Source organism: Oncorhynchus kisutch, linkage group LG19 (assembly GCF_002021735.2).
Source record: "Oncorhynchus kisutch isolate 150728-3 linkage group LG19, Okis_V2, whole genome shotgun sequence".
In the NCBI taxonomy this organism is placed as follows: domain Eukaryota; kingdom Metazoa; phylum Chordata; class Actinopteri; order Salmoniformes; family Salmonidae; genus Oncorhynchus; species Oncorhynchus kisutch.
This window is the reverse complement of record NC_034192.2, coordinates 1,660,379-1,676,447: the sequence shown is the minus strand read 5'-3', so window position 1 is coordinate 1,676,447 and position 16,069 is coordinate 1,660,379. Positions and strand designations below refer to the sequence as shown.

The following is a 16,069-nucleotide window of genomic DNA, read 5'->3' as shown; positions in this document are numbered from 1 at the left end:
TATTGAATACACAGTGGGATATTGGTTATGTTGCACTTCACAAGGCTTCCACTAGATGTCAACCGTCTTTAGAAACTTGTTTGAGGATACTACTATGAAGTGGGAGAGAATGAGAGCTGTTTGACTAAGGGGTCTGCCAGCAGTCACGCACTGGTCGTGCGCATTTCACATGAGAGGTAGCTCGCGCTCCTTTGCTTTTCTGAAGACAAAGAAATTCTCCAGTTGGAATATTATTGAAGTTTTATGTTAAAAACATCCTAAAGATTGATTCCGTACATTGTTTGACATGTTTCTACGGACAGCAACGGAACTTTTTGACATTTCATCTGCTCCTAGTGAACGTGCTTTGTGACTTTGGATTTGTTTACCAAACGCACTAACAAAAGTAGCAATTTGGACATAAATGTTGGACATTATTGAACAAATCAAACATTTAATATGGAACTGGGATTCATGGGAGTGCATTCTGATGAAGATCATCAAAGGTAAGTGAATATTTATGTTATTTCTGATTTCTGTTGACTCCAACATGGCGGATATATCTATTTGTTTTCTGAGCGCCGTTCTCAGATTATTGCATGGTTTGCTTTTTCCGTAAAGCTTTTTTTAAATCTGACACAGCGGTTGCATTAAGGAGAAGTATATCTTTATTTCCATGTCTAACACTGTCAGAGATATGTGTATAGGTGGCAGGGAAGTCAGGCGCAGGAGAGTCAAACGGAGTGTAAAATGGAGTCTTTTAATATATGTCCAAGTAACATGCTCCCATAACACTAAATAGAAAAATGAATAATAACAAATATGGGTTCGAAGACCCGTCGCGCACCTATACAAAAAACACTACACTGACAATAAACAATCTCTGACAAAGACATGAGGGGAAACAGAGGGTTAAATACACAACAGGTAATGAATGGGATTGAAAACAGGTGTGTGGGAAGACAAGACAAAACCAATGGAAAATGAAAAATGGATCAATGATGGCTAGAAGACCGGTGACGTCGAATGCCGAGCACCGCCCGAACAAGGAGAGGCAACGACTTCGGAAGAAGTCGTGACAAACACTTGTATTTTCATCAATTTTATGAGTATTTCTGTGAACTGATGTGGCTCTCTGCAATATCACCGGATGTTTTTGGAACGAGTGAACAACGCGCCAATGTATACTGAGATTTCTTGATATAAATATGCACTTTATCGAACAAAACATACATGAATTGTGTAACATTTAGTCCTATGAGTGTCATCCGATGAAGATCATCAAAGGTTATTGATTAATTTTATCTCTATTTGTGCTTTTTGTGACTCCTCTCTTTGGCTGGAAAAATTGATTAATTTTTCTGTGACTTGGCCGTGACCTAACATAATCGTTTGTGGTGCTTTCGCTGTAAAGCCTATTTGAAATTGGACACTTTGGTGGGATTAACAACAAGATTACCTTTTAAAATGGTATAAGATACATGTATGTTTGAGGAATTTTAATTATGAGATTTCTGTTTGAATTTGGCGCTTTGCACTTTCACTGGCTGTTGTCATATCAATCCAGTTAACGGGATATCAGCCCTACGAAGTTAAGTCATAAGGCTTCCATCTGGCCACTCTACCATAATGGCCTGATTGGTGGAGTGCTGCAGAGATGGTTGTCCTTCTGGAAGGTTCTCCCATTTCCATAGAGTAACTATAGAGCTCTGTCTGAGTGACCATCAGGTTATTGGTCACCTCCCTGACCAAGGCCCCGATTGTTCAGTTTGGCCAGGCGGCCAGCTCCAGGAAAAGTCTTGGTGGTTCCAAACATTTTCAATTTAAGAATGATGATGGAGGCCACTGTGTTCTTGGGGACCTTCAATGCTGCAGAAATGTTTTGGTTCCCTTCCCCAGATCTGTGCCTCGACACAATCCTGTCTCGGAGCTCTACGGACAATTCCTTCAACCTCATGGCTTGGTTTTTGCTCTGACATGCACTGTCAACTGTGGAACCTTATATAGACAGAGGTGTACCTTTCCAAATCATGTCCAATCAATTGAATTTACCACAGGTGAACTCCAATGAAGTTGTGGTGTAATGTGTATGCTGGGAGTCGGGAAGCAGCTATAGGGAGTGCAAATGTAATAATAAATAGAACATAACAAGAAACACGAATAGCGTACAGGCATGAAGCAGATTCAATAACTCCTGAGGAAAGAACCAAAGGGAGTGACCAATATAGGGGAGGTAATCAGGAAGGTGATGGAGTCCAGGTGCAGGTGCGTGTATCGATAGTGAGAGGTGTGCCTAATTATGAGTAAACTGGAGTCAACGAGCGCCAGAGAAGAGGAGAAGGAGTAGACGTGACAGTACCCACCCCCCCCCCCCCCTGACGCACGGCCCCAGCCGCAGGACGCCGACCAGAGGGACGATCCTGAGGACCAATCTAAAAGCTCATGGGGGCGAGGCTCATAGCCAGATTTAGATATTCTTTAGCCCATAGCTGTGGTCTGACTGTGACAATGATCTACAGTGCATTCGGAAAGTATTCAGACCCCTTGACTTTTCCCACATTTTTTTAACATTACCGCCTTATTCTAAAATTGATTAAATTGTTTACAAAAATATAAATGCAACATGTAAAGTGTTGGTCACGCTGAAATAAAAGATCCCAAAAAGTTTGCTGATGTCAACGTTGTGAACAGTGTCCCATGGTGGCGGTGAGGTTATGTTGTGGGCAGGCATAAGCTACAGACAACAAACGGTTACATTTTATCAATGGCAATTTGAATGCACAGAGATACTGGGACGAGATCCTGAGGCCCATTGTCTTGCCATTCATCTGCCCCCATCAGCTCATGTTTGCAAGGATCTGCACACAATTCCAGGAAGCTGAAAATGTCTCAGTTCTTCCATGGCCTACATACTCAGACATGTCACCCATTGAGCATGTTTGGGATGCTCTGGATCAACGTGTTCCAGTTCTCGCCAATATCCAGCAACTTCGCGAAGCCATTGAAGGAGTGGGACAACATTCCACAGGCCACAATCAACAGCCTGATCAACTCTATGCGAAGTAGATGTGTCGTGCTGCATGAGGCAAATGGTGGTCACACCAGATACTGAGTGGTTTTCTGATCCATGCCCCTACTTCTTTTTTTTTACGGTATCTGTATTCCCAGTCATATGAAATCCATAGATTAGGGCCTTTTTTCAAATTGACTGATTTCCTTATATGCACTGTAACTCAGTAAAATGTACATGTTTTTACAAGTATTCTACAATACTCAATGCACATTCATTCCAGACCTTGGTTTTTAATAATCAGACAGTATTCAGTACATGACATAACTTGAAGGTCTTTACAACTCTTTTCATTGTGTCGAGGGACTCCGTGTGGATAATTGCCTCACAACTGTACTTTTCCCTTCCCCATTTCAAAGCATACTCAAAGGCTCAATAAGGACACAACCAATTTATCTTTCTGTCTGTGCAGTAAGGTTGTATGGTTTCCTTTTGTTTTGTGCTGGTAGGTAAACAATGCAAAAACAAATGTATGCAAAGAGATTGCTCTGTTTGGGCCATTGTAGTTTTTCTGCGGGTCAAATCTCTGATCTGGGCAGTGGAGTAAAGGAGTGCATATTCTGAACTGATCAAGCAGGTGGAAATGGTGTGGCTGCTGTGAGGTGGTCAACATAAATACAAATATCCACAAATCTTTAACAATATTTAAAATTCATTGCATTCTCACATCAATTTCGAATCTCTAAAAGCAAGAAAAAAAACGGTATGATTCATGCACAGCATTTGTACATTACATGATGTTAATATGGGTAATATCTTACATTACATTATATTAATATGGGTAATATTTTACATTACATTATGTTAATATGGGTAATATTTTACATTACATTATATTAATATGGGTAATATTTTACATTACATTATATTAATATGGGTAATATTTTACATTACATGATGTTAACGTGGGTAACATTTTACATTACATTATATTAATATGGGTAATATTTTACATTACATGATGTTAACGTGGGTAACATTTTACATTGGGGCGGCAAGTAGCCTAGTGGTTAGAACGTTGGGCCAGTAACCGAAAGATTGCTGGATTGAATCCCTGAGCTGACAAGGTAAAAAATTTGTCGTTCTGCCCCTGAACAAGGCAGTTAACCTGCTGTCACCTGGTAGGCCGTTATTGTAAATAAGAATTTGTTCTTAACTGACTTGCCTAGTTAAATGAAGGTTACATTAAAAAAAACATCACATGATGTTAATGTGGGCAACATTTTACATCACATGATGTTAATGTGGGTAACATTTGACATTATTAGGTAACAAGTCATTTTACCCGTCCCCCCCCTCTTTTCTCTGTTGTGTATTGTATGGTTTGTGTGCACCCCAGAAAGAGTGGCTGTTGCATGTGCAACAGCTACTAGAGCTCCTAATATTCTAAAGGGTTGTTTTGTTTCAAGAAAGAGTGTCTTGTCCATCCCTTCAATATTTTAAGTAGAGATTGTGCACCAGTATTGGATTTTAAAACCCTGTTATATTAAATGAGGTTCCCTTTAATATAGACCACATGGAGAATTCAATAACAGTTTTTTTTTATACGAATAAAGACTTAAAGTGCTGAAATGTAGCGTTATGACATGTCCCTCCATGCACTCTGATTTCTAGGAAGATTTGAACCCGCTTAACCCCAACATTTCTCCAAGTTTTCCCCATCATTTTAAAGCCTTAGTTATTTTGTTGCATTGAATATGAAGAGTTACATTTGTGATTAGTGATTAATTTATCCCTAATTTTAAGCTCTACCTTGTTACGTGAACTGAACTTCGGTTTTAATATGGGGAAAAACTATTTCTGATTAAATATTTTTCTTAAAAGAAGCTTTGAACATTTAATAGTCAAATCGTAGTGTAAAAGCATGTGAACTGGTTCTACTCTTCTTGGAAATGTTCTAGTGTTTTGTGGTGAAGAAAAAAAACCTGCTCAGTTTTTTACCGTTACACTTCTCAAAAGGTACCAAATTGGTGGAACGACCCTAAACTATTCCACACCTGGTTGTCCAGCATACAATAGTCTTCACACAGCCACATTGTTGACCACTACAAATGGGTCACTTAGCCCCAAAACCATTTATTTAGATTATGAAAAGTTTTGTATCCTTTATTTCTTTGAATGTAATCACATGAGCGACAGGCGTGCTCAAGTCCAAACCACCATTGTTGAACTTTAAAGTTATTTCGCCAGGTGAAGTACCTCATGTATTCTTCTTTTTTCTGGTCGAGAAAGAGAAGCTTCTTTGCCAGCTCCTCTGTAGAGGAGAAGTCATCCACATGGATGAAAGAGTCCCTTGGGATAAATTGCTCGTAGTTGTCCCTGGATGGACCTAGAACAACGGGCACTGCTCCCAACTTCATAGCGTTGAACAGCTTCTCTGTAGCATAGTCTTTGTAGATGGAGTTTTCAAATGCCAGGTAGAATTTACAGCTGGACAGCGTCTTTGAGTAGTCTTCGTTTTCAAGGTATCTACTAAAATGTCTCCCATAGGCCTCTATTTTGACATGCCTACTGAGCTCGTTGAACACCTGTACCCTCTTGTAGTTTGGGTTCCAGTTGCTCACTACCCAGCAGACTAATTTGTCCTTCTTGGGCAGCTCAAAGATTTTATCCTCACTGGTTACCTCAACAAGCGACCCATAAGGAACCTTGATGTCAGAATCCAGTCGATAACTCGCAGTCAAATTGAACAAGTGGTCAACACCAGGGATCCTGTTTGTGTTAGCCGGTGATTCTGCATTCCACCACACCCATTTCTGGAACCATGGACGTTGCTCTTGGGGCATGTTCTTCAGGTCTCCATGGATGTCTCTATGGTGGAATATGACACCGTGTGCCTTGCTGTAAAGGTTTTTATCCACTGTTAGGTGACAGCCTTTGATGTTAAAGTAGGCACAAGAGTCTATGTCAAAGGCCTGACCAAATGGCCACATCCAGATCAAAATGATAGTGTCTGTGTCTCCGTCATCATCGGCCTGAATGTCTGTCTGTGCATGGTGTGTTTTTTGCCCTGTGTGGTTCCCTGACATACTTACTTGAGGGCAAGGAGAACAACCAGCCTTCCCCTCGTGGGATGCCTGGTTAGTAGGGCATGAAAGGAACTTGATCTGGGGTTTGTAGTAAATTAAGAATATTCCCACGAAGCCCGCCATAAAACAACAGCCAATCAGAACAGGCCGTAGAACCCCCTTGGAAGCCGGAGTGGACATACCTTGACCCTTTGAAAGAGAAAAGAGACCAATCAAAACCACTCTAGAATATCAACAACAACTAGAAAAGTATTTATGGACGTGAAATACTCTATAATAATGGCAGTGACTGGTTATAGCTGAACAAGTAGTTAGTTAGAACAATTTATTGAATGTATTATATAGAATTTATATTAGAATCTTAATGTTACAAAACTAATTTGTTATAAGCAGTTTTAAGAGGACGTCATTTCCCCCCCCACCCCTCAATCACTGCAGGTCATTTCCCTTTCAGTCGAAACTGTCACGCCTGCCCCCGCTCCCCCTCTCTGACACTCAAGGGCGCCAGGCGGCCCAATCATTACGCAAACCTGTTACGCGCATCAGCGCTTCATGGGACTCACCTGGACTCTATTACCTTATTGATTGCCTCCCCTATATCTGTCACTTCCTCAGTTTCTTCCCTGTGTCTGCATTAATGTTGTTTTGTTCCTTGTCCAGACGCTGTTCTTGTTTTTTTTTCTTGTCCGTTTATCCATTTAAATCTTCACTCCCTGTGCTTGCTTCTCGTCTCCCAGCGTCTGTCCTCACACTAAACTATGTATATCAAAACTAATTTCCCAGGTTCATGGTCACCTCCCTGGCCAAGGCCCTTCTCCCCCGATTGTTCAGTTTGGCCGGGTGACCAGCTCCAGGAAAAGTCTTGGTGGTTCCAAACATTTTACATTTAAGAATGATGGAGGCTACTGTGTTCTTGGGGACCTTCAATGCTGCAGAAATGTTTTGGTTCCCTTCCCCAGATCTGTGCCTCGACACAATCCTGTCTCGGAGCTCTACGGACAATTGCTTCAACCTCATGGCTTGGTTTTTGCTCTGACATGCACTGTCAACTGTGGAACCTTATATAGACAGAGGTGTACATTTCCAAATCATGTCCAATCAATTGAATTTACCACAGGTGAACTCCAATGAAGTTGTGGTGTCAAGAGCCAAGTACAGGGAGTGCAAAGGTAATAATAAATAGACCATAGTACAAAACAAGAAACCTGAAAAGCGTACAAACATGAAATAGTCAATAACGCCTGAGGAAAGCACCAAAGGGAGTGACCGATATAGGGGAGGTAATCAGGAAGGTGATGGAATCCAAGCGAGTCTCATGCCTTATGATTCATGATATGTGGTGTGATCATAACAACATACAGGAACTCAAGTCCTTTTGTTCACCTGACCTAGAATTCCTTACAAACAAATGCCGACCGCATTATCTACCAAGAGAAATCTCTTCGATTATAATCACAGTTGTGTATATCCCCCCCAAGCAGACACATCGACGGCCCTGAAAGAACTTCATTGGACTCTATGTAAACTGGAAACCACATATCCTGAGGCTGCATTTATTGTAGCTGGGTATTTTAACAAGGCTAATCTGAAAACAAGGCTCCTTAAATTTTATCAGCATATCGAATGCGCGACCTGGGCTGGCAAAAGCCTGGATCATTGTTACTCTAACTTCCGCGACGCATACAAAGCCCTCCCCCGCCCTCCTTTTGGGAAATCTGACCACTAGTCCATTTTGATGCTCCCAACCTATAGACAGAAAATAAAACAGGAAACGCCTGTGCTCAGGTCTGTTCAATACAGGTTCGACCAATCGGATTCCACGCTTCAAGATTGCGTCAATCATGTGGACTGGGATATGTTCCGAATAGCGTCGCACAATAACATTGATGAATACGCTCATTCGGTGAGTGAGTATATTAGCAAGTGCATCGGTGATCTGTACCCACAGCAACTATTAAACCTTCCCCAACCAGAAACCGTGGCTTGATGGCAGCATTCGTGCAAAACTGAAAGCGCGAACCACTGCTTTCAATCAGGGCAAGGCGACCAGAAACATGACCGAATACAAACAGTGTTGTTATTCCCTCCCCAAGGCAATCAAACAAGCTAAGCATCAGTATAGAGACAAAGTAGAGTTGCAATTCAACTCCTCAGACATGAGAGGTATGTGGCAGGGTCTACAGTCAATCACGGACTTCAAAAAGAAAACCAGCCCCCTCGCGGACCACGATGTCTTGCTCACCGACAAACTAAACAACTTTTTTGCTCGCTTTGAGGACAATACAGTGCCACCGACACGGCCCGCTACCAAAACCTGCAGGCTCTCCTTCACTGCAGCCAACGTGAGTAAAACATTTAAACGTGTTAACCCTCGCAAGGCTGCCGGCCCAGACGGCATCCCTAGCCGCGTCCTCCGAGCATGCGCAGACCAGCTGGCTGGTAGGTTTACGGACATATTCTATAAATTCTTATCCCAGTCTGTTGTTCCCACGTGCTTCAAAGGGGCCACCATTGTTCCTGTTCCCAAGAAAGCTAAGGTAACTGAGCTAAATGACTAATGAGTGCCCCGTAGCACTCACTTCCGCCATCATGAAGTGCTTTTTTTATTTTTTATACTTTGTTTTTATTGTAGGAACACAAAGAACGTACAAATAAAGTAAACTAAAAGAACAACAAAAAAGATCTGTCAGTTACAGTGCACGTCATACCTTCACCATCATGTCATATTAGTTACATTGACATCTTTGAATTAGACCCTTTCCAAGTACGAAACCCATTTTTCCCAGTATTATTGACCTCTCTCCTGTTGAGTTCTTAAAGCAAAGGTCTTAGGCTCCATGTGGGGTATTTCTTCTACAACGTCTATCCATTGTGTCACTGTGGGAGGTGTTATCAGGTATATAAGTTATCAGGTATTTCACCCAAGTACAAAGAAATGAATGTTTGTTCTATGTCAAATCCTATTATTTCTCGCCAGTAAGTTTCGATTGCGGGGCAAGTCCAAAAGATATGAGAGTGGTCCACCCTCAATAGACCGCATTCTCTCCAACAAGGGTGTAGTGAGCCAGTCTGTTTTGATTTCAGTTTAGGTGTTATGAAGAAACGTATAACATTCTTCCAACAGAATTCTCTCCATGACCTTGAGTTGGTGGAGCTTTGTTGAGTCTCTAATATGTTCAACCATGTTTCATCAGTCACTTTTATCTCCCTTAAGAAACAGTGTCAAACTTGTAGGTATCTATACAAATCTTGTATATCCAAGCCATGTTTTTGACTTAGGTCCTGGAAGTTATCTAGGTCCCCATCCCTTATTTTTTATTTTACCTTTATTTTACTAGGCAAGTCAGTTAAGAACAAATTCTTATTTTCAATGAGGGCCTAGGAACAGTGGGTTAACTGCCTGTTCAGGGGCAGAACAACAGATTTGTACCTTGTCAGCTCGGGGGTTTGAACTTGCAACCTTTCGGTTACTAGTCCAACGCTCTAACCACTAGGCTACCCTGCCGCCTGCCGCCTTATAACTGTACTGAATGTGATGCCTTTCTGTGTCCACTGTAAATCTGCTGTCCTGAGTTGCAGGGATGAAGCTGGGGGCCAACTCAGCAGTTTGATCTCTCTGTCTAATTTATTTTGCTTAACTACCCTAAACCATGTCTTCAGAGAGAAATGAATCCACTGATTTTGTCTATTGTGTATTTATTTGACCATGTCTTTATTTCCCAAAACTGACTGTATGGGTATCTCTGTCAAAGTAGTCTCCATGTCTTTATTTCCCAGTACTGACTGTATGGGTATCTCTGTCAAAGTAGTCTCCATGTCTTTATTTCCCAAAACTGTCTGTATGGGTATCTCTGTCAAAGTAGTCTCCATGTCTTTCCATTTGGATTCGTATTCTGAATTGCACCAACACAGCAGAGGTCTCAATTGGGCTGACATATAATAATCTTTTAGGTTTGGTAAGGCCACACCCCCACAGTTTTTTGGTAATTGTAATGTTGTATATCTAATTCTTGGTCTCTTACTGTTCCCATTCCATAAACTGTTTAGGCGGGATTTCTATGGGCTGTGATTGGAACAAATACAGTAACCTTTGCAGGATGTTCATTTTGATTGTTTCAATTCTACTACTAAGATCTAAGGGAAGTGAATTCCACCTGTCTGTCATCATATATTTTCTTGTTGATGTGATCGTAATTCATGCATTGAAGTTTGGGTGTATCTTTTGGTAGATATACTCCAAGATATTTAATAGCTGAAGAGGTCCAGTGGAAGTTATACCTACTCTTCAGCTCTTCCTGTGGGGTATAATTATATAGTAGGTCTTGTGTACGTTAAGCACACAGCCTGAATATGTTCCAAATGTTTGTAAAACATCCAATCAGTCTAGGTCCACTTGAGCCTGGGTCTTTAAGGAATAACAGAACGTCATCAGCATACATGCATATCTTATGTTCACTGCCTCTTATTGTTATTCCCTCTAAGGTTGGGTCCTGTCTTATTGCCTGTGCTAATGGTTCGAGGTACAAGGAGAAGAGCGTGGGTGATAGATTACAGCCTTGTCTTGCCCCTCGCTCTAATTTTATCGTTCGTGTCAAATGTCCATTTATCTTTATTCTAGCGGTCGGACATGAATACAGTGTTTTGATGCACTGTATCACTTCTTTGTTGAAACCAAATCTTTCCATAACTTGGAATAGGTAATCCCATCCCACTGAATCAAATTATTTTTCTGCATCTAGACTGATTAATATTGCACTTGTCTTATTCTGAGTAATGTGGTCCATGACATGTAGTGTTCTCCTTATATTGTCCTGTGTCTGACTATTTTGTAAGAAACCAGTTTGATCTCCGTCAATCAATTCTGGAATTATGTTCTCCATTCTTTTGGCTATTATTGATGCATATAGTTCTTAATCTGTGTTAAGAATTGCGATAGGTCTATATGAACTGCATTCCTTCTCATCTTTACCCTCTTTTGGGATTACAGATATGATGGCCTCTCTCCATGACGGTGGGAGACCCCCCCTCCCTCAGAGTCCAGTTAAAACAGGCCTTAAGTAGAGGTGTTAGTTGTTCTCTGTAGGTCTTGAACCATTCTGAAGGGAAGCCATCAGGGCCTTAAGTAGAGGTGTTAGTTGTTCTCTGAAGGTCTTGAACCATTCTGAAGGGAAGCCATCAGGGCCTTAAGTAGAGGTGTTAGTTGTTCTCTGAAGGTCTTGAACCATTCTGAAGGGAAGCCATCAGTGCCTGGAGACTTGTTGACTTTTTGTTGAGATATTGCTTTATTCATTTCTTCGGTGGATATTTCTAAAGTTAGTCTATCATTTTGCTCTGTCCCAATTGAGGGGAGATCAAGTGAGTTCAAAAAGTGCTCTATTGTCTGTGCACCTGCCTTCTCTGGTTGCTTGTACAGATTTGTGTAATATGATTCAAATGCATTTTGTATTTCATCTAACTTGCATGTGATCTTTGTTTTGGGGTCTTTTATTTTGAAAATGGTATTCTGTGCTTGTTGTTTCCTGAGTCTCCATGCAGGTAATCTGGTTGCCTTTGAGCCTGCTTCATAAAATCGTTGTTTCAGGAACCTAAGCTTTTTCTCTACTTGTTCTCTATAAATCTGGTCAATTTCCTGTTTTACCTTTTGAATCTCTCGTAATATAAGAGGGTCTTTGTATTGACTATTAGATCGTTCTAAGTTTCTTAGGGTTTCCTGTCATTTCAGCAGTTTCTGTGTGTTTGAATCTTTTTCTTGAGAGATGATGTGGCTATGATCTTTCCTCTAATTACCGCCTCAACTGCATCCCACAATGTAGCAGGAGATACTTCCCCGTTATCATTATTCTCCAGATAGATGTTCAATTCTGTCTTTATTGATTCCTTGAATGCTGGATCATTCAGCATGCTTGTATTAAGTCTCCATATAGTATTTCTTGGTTTGCTATCAAGGTGTAGAGTAAGGTAAACTCCATTATGATCGCTCTGCCCGATCCTACAATCCTTTAGCCTGTGTCTATCTGCACTGTACATAAAAAAGTAGTCTAACTTGGAGTATTCAGTGTGGTGGGCTGAGTAAAAAGTATATTCCTTATCGGTCTTATGGGTGTCGTGCCATACATCGAGCAGTCCTAGATCCTGCAGTATCCCATTGATCTTTTTAGCAACTAGACTCATTTTCCTATTTTGATTTGTGCTGTCCAATTTTGAGTTTAGAATTGTGTTAAAGTCCCCTCCACAGATGAGAGTGCCAGAGGTTTCTGTGGCTATTAAATCAAACACCTTCCCATAGAAGACCATGTCACTCCCTGGGGGTGCGTATACATTAAATAATGTAACTTCCTTGTTATCCAGTTTACATTTAACAAGTATAAATCTACCCTCCTTGTCTTTTATTTCTGACATAAACTCAAAATTAACTGAATTTGGGAGCAAGATTGCAACGCACCTTCTACCCATTTTGTAAGAAGAAACAAAAGTGTTCCTAAATTCCATTTTCTTGAGTTTCTCGTGTTCAGGTGTGGATAAGTGAGTTTCCTGCCAGAATAGTATGTCACCGCCCTCCCGTTTCATCTTTGCTATGACCTTACTTCTCTTGATATCACTCCCCAGTCCGTTTACATAGAGACTTATGACCTTACTTCTCTTGATGTCACTCCTCAGTCCGTTTACATAGAGACTTATGACCTTACTTCTCTTGATGTCACTCCCCAGTCTGTTTACATTGAGACTTATGACCTTACTTCTCTTGATGTCACTCCCCAGTCCGTTTACATTGAGACTGATGACCTTACTTCTCTTGATGTCACTCCCCAGTCCGATTACATTGAGACTTATGACCTTACTTCTCTTGATGTCACTCCCCAGTCCGATTACATTGAGACTTATGACCTTACTTCTCTTGATGTCACTCCCCAGTCCGTTTACATTGAGACTTATGACCTTACTTCTCTTGATGTCACTCCCCAGTCCGTTTACATTGAGACTTATGACCTTACTTCTCTTGATGTCACTCCCCAGTCCGTTTACATTGAGACTGATGACCTTACTTCTCTTGATGTCACTCCCCAGTCCGATTACATTGAGACTTATGACCTTACTTCTCTTGATGTCACTCCCCAGTCCGTTTACATTGAGACTTATGACCTTACTTCTCTTGATGTCACTCCCCAGTCCGTTTACATTGAGACTGATGACCTTACTTCTCTTGATGTCACTCCCCAGTCCGTTTACATTGAGACTGATGACCTTACTTCTCTTGATGTCACTCCCCAGTCCGTTTACATTGAGACTTATGACCTTACTTCTCTTGATGTCACTCCCCAGTCCGTTTACATTGAGACTTATGACCTTACTTCTCTTGATGTCACTCCCCAGTCCGATTACATTGAGACTGATGACCTTACTTCTCTTGATGTCACTCCCCAGTCCGTTTACATTGAGACTTATGACCTTACTTCTCTTGATGTCACTCCCCAGTCCGTTTACATTGAGACTTATGACCTTACTTCTCTTGATGTCACTCCCCAGTCCGATTACATTGAGACTGATGACCTTACTTCTCTTGATGTCACTCCCCAGTCCGTTTACATTGAGACTGATGACCTTACTTCTCTTGATGTCACTCCCCAGTCCGTTTACATTGAGACTGATGACCTTACTTCTCTTGATGTCACTCCCCAGTCTGTTTACATTGAGACTTATGACCTTACTTCTCTTGATGTCACTCCCCAGTCTGTTTACATTTAGACTTATGACCTTACTTCTCTTGATGTCACTCCCCAGTCTGTTTACATTGAGACTTATGACCTTACTTCTCTTGATGTCACTCCCCAGTCCGTTTACATTGAGACTTATGACCTTACTTCTCTTGATGTCACTCCCCAGTCCGATTACATTGAGACTTATGACCTTACTTCTCTTGATGTCACTCCCCAGTCCGTTTACATTGAGACTTATGACCTTACTTCTCTTGATGTCACTCCCCAGTCCGTTTACATTGAGACTGATGACCTTACTTCTCTTGATGTCACTCCCCAGTCCGTTTACATTGAGACTGATGACCTTACTTCTCTTGATGTCACTCCCCAGTCCGTTTACATTGAGACTTATGACCTTACTTCTCTTGATGTCACTCCCCAGTCCGTTTACATTGAGACTTATGACCTTACTTCTCTTGATGTCACTCCCCAGTCCGATTACATTGAGACTGATGACCTTACTTCTCTTGATGTCACTCCCCAGTCCGTTTACATTGAGACTTATGACCTTACTTCTCTTGATGTCACTCCCCAGTCCGTTTACATTGAGACTTATGACCTTACTTCTCTTGATGTCACTCCCCAGTCCGATTACATTGAGACTGATGACCTTACTTCTCTTGATGTCACTCCCCAGTCCGTTTACATTGAGACTGATGACCTTACTTCTCTTGATGTCACTCCCCAGTCCGTTTACATTGAGACTTATGACCTTACTTCTCTTGATGTCACTCCCCAGTCCGTTTACATTGAGACTGATGACCTTACTTCTCTTGATGTCACTCCCCAGTCCGTTTACATTGAGACTTATGACCTTACTTCTCTTGATGTCACTCCCCAGTCCGTTTACATTGAGACTTATGACCTTACTTCTCTTGATGTCACTCCCCAGTCCGTTTACATTGAGACTTATGACCTTACTTCTCTTGATGTCACTCCCCAGTCCGTTTACATCGAGACTGATGACCTTACTTCTCTTGATGTCACTCCCCAGTCCGTTTACATTGAGACTTATGACCTTACTTCTCTTGATGTCACTCCCCAGTCCGTTTACATTGAGACTTATGACCTTACTTCTCTTGATGTCACTCCCCAGTCCGTTTACATTGAGACTTATGACCTTACTTCTCTTGATGTCACTCCCCAGTCCGTTTACATTGAGACTGATGACCTTACTTCTCTTGATGTCACTCCCCAGTCCGTTTACATTGAGACTTATGACCTTACTTCTCTTGATGTCACTCCCCAGTCCGTTTACATTGAGACTTATGACCTTACTTCTCTTGATGTCACTCCCCAGTCCGTTTACATTGAGACTTATGACCTTACTTCTCTTGATGTCACTCCCCAGTCCGTTTACATTGAGACTGATGACCTTACTTCTCTTGATGTCACTCCCCAGTCCGTTTACATTGAGACTTATGACCTTACTTCTCTTGATGTCACTCCCCAGTCCGTTTACATTGAGACTTATGACCTTACTTCTCTTGATGTCACTCCCCAGTCCGTTTACATTGAGACTTATGACCTTACTTCTCTTGATGTCACTCCCCAGTCCGTTTACATTGAGACTTATGACCTTACTTCTCTTGATGTCACTCCCCAGTCCGTTTACATTGAGACTTATGACCTTACTTCTCTTGATGTCACTCCCCAGTCCGTTTACATTGAGACTTATGACCTTACTTCTCTTGATGTCACTCCCCAGTCCGTTTACATTGAGACTGATGACCTTACTTCTCTTGATGTCACTCCCCAGTCCGTTTACATTGAGACTTATGACCTTACTTCTCTTGATGTCACTCCCCAGTCCGTTTACATTGAGACTTATGACCTTACTTCTCTTGATGTCACTCCCCAGTCCGTTTACATTGAGACTTATGACCTTACTTCTCTTGATGTCACTCCCCAGTCCGTTTACATTGAGACTTATGACCTTACTTCTCTTGATGTCACTCCCCAGTCCGTTTACATTGAGACTTATGACCTTACTTCTCTTGATGTCACTCCCCAGTCCGTTTACATTGAGACTTATGACCTTACTTCTCTTGATGTCACTCCCCAGTCCGTTTACATTGAGACTTATGACCTTACTTCTCTTGATGTCACTCCCCAGTCCGTTTACATTGAGACTTATGACCTTACTTCTCTTGATGTCACTCCCCAGTCCGTTTACATTGAGACTTATGACCTTACTTCTCTTGATGTCACTCCCCAGTCCGTTTACATTGAGACTT

At 41.5% G+C, this 16,069-nt stretch overlaps 1 protein-coding gene across 3 annotated transcripts in view; it reads right to left on the bottom strand.

Moving 5' to 3' along the window:
* Window positions 1–16,069, bottom strand: part of LOC109882974 (alpha-(1,3)-fucosyltransferase 9) — a 54,205-nt gene that overhangs the window by 20,219 nt on the left and 17,917 nt on the right. For 2 of the 3 annotated variants that reach the window (XM_020475053.2, XM_020475054.2), the window contains one exon: window positions 3,259–6,267. In XM_020475053.2, coding sequence (XP_020330642.1) covers window positions 5,110–6,267 — 1,158 coding nt within the window. In that variant the 3' untranslated portion in view covers window positions 3,259–5,109. Of the gene's footprint in view, window positions 1–3,258; window positions 6,268–16,069 lie in introns of those variants that run through there. The other variant, XM_031797923.1, reaches the window with a different exon arrangement.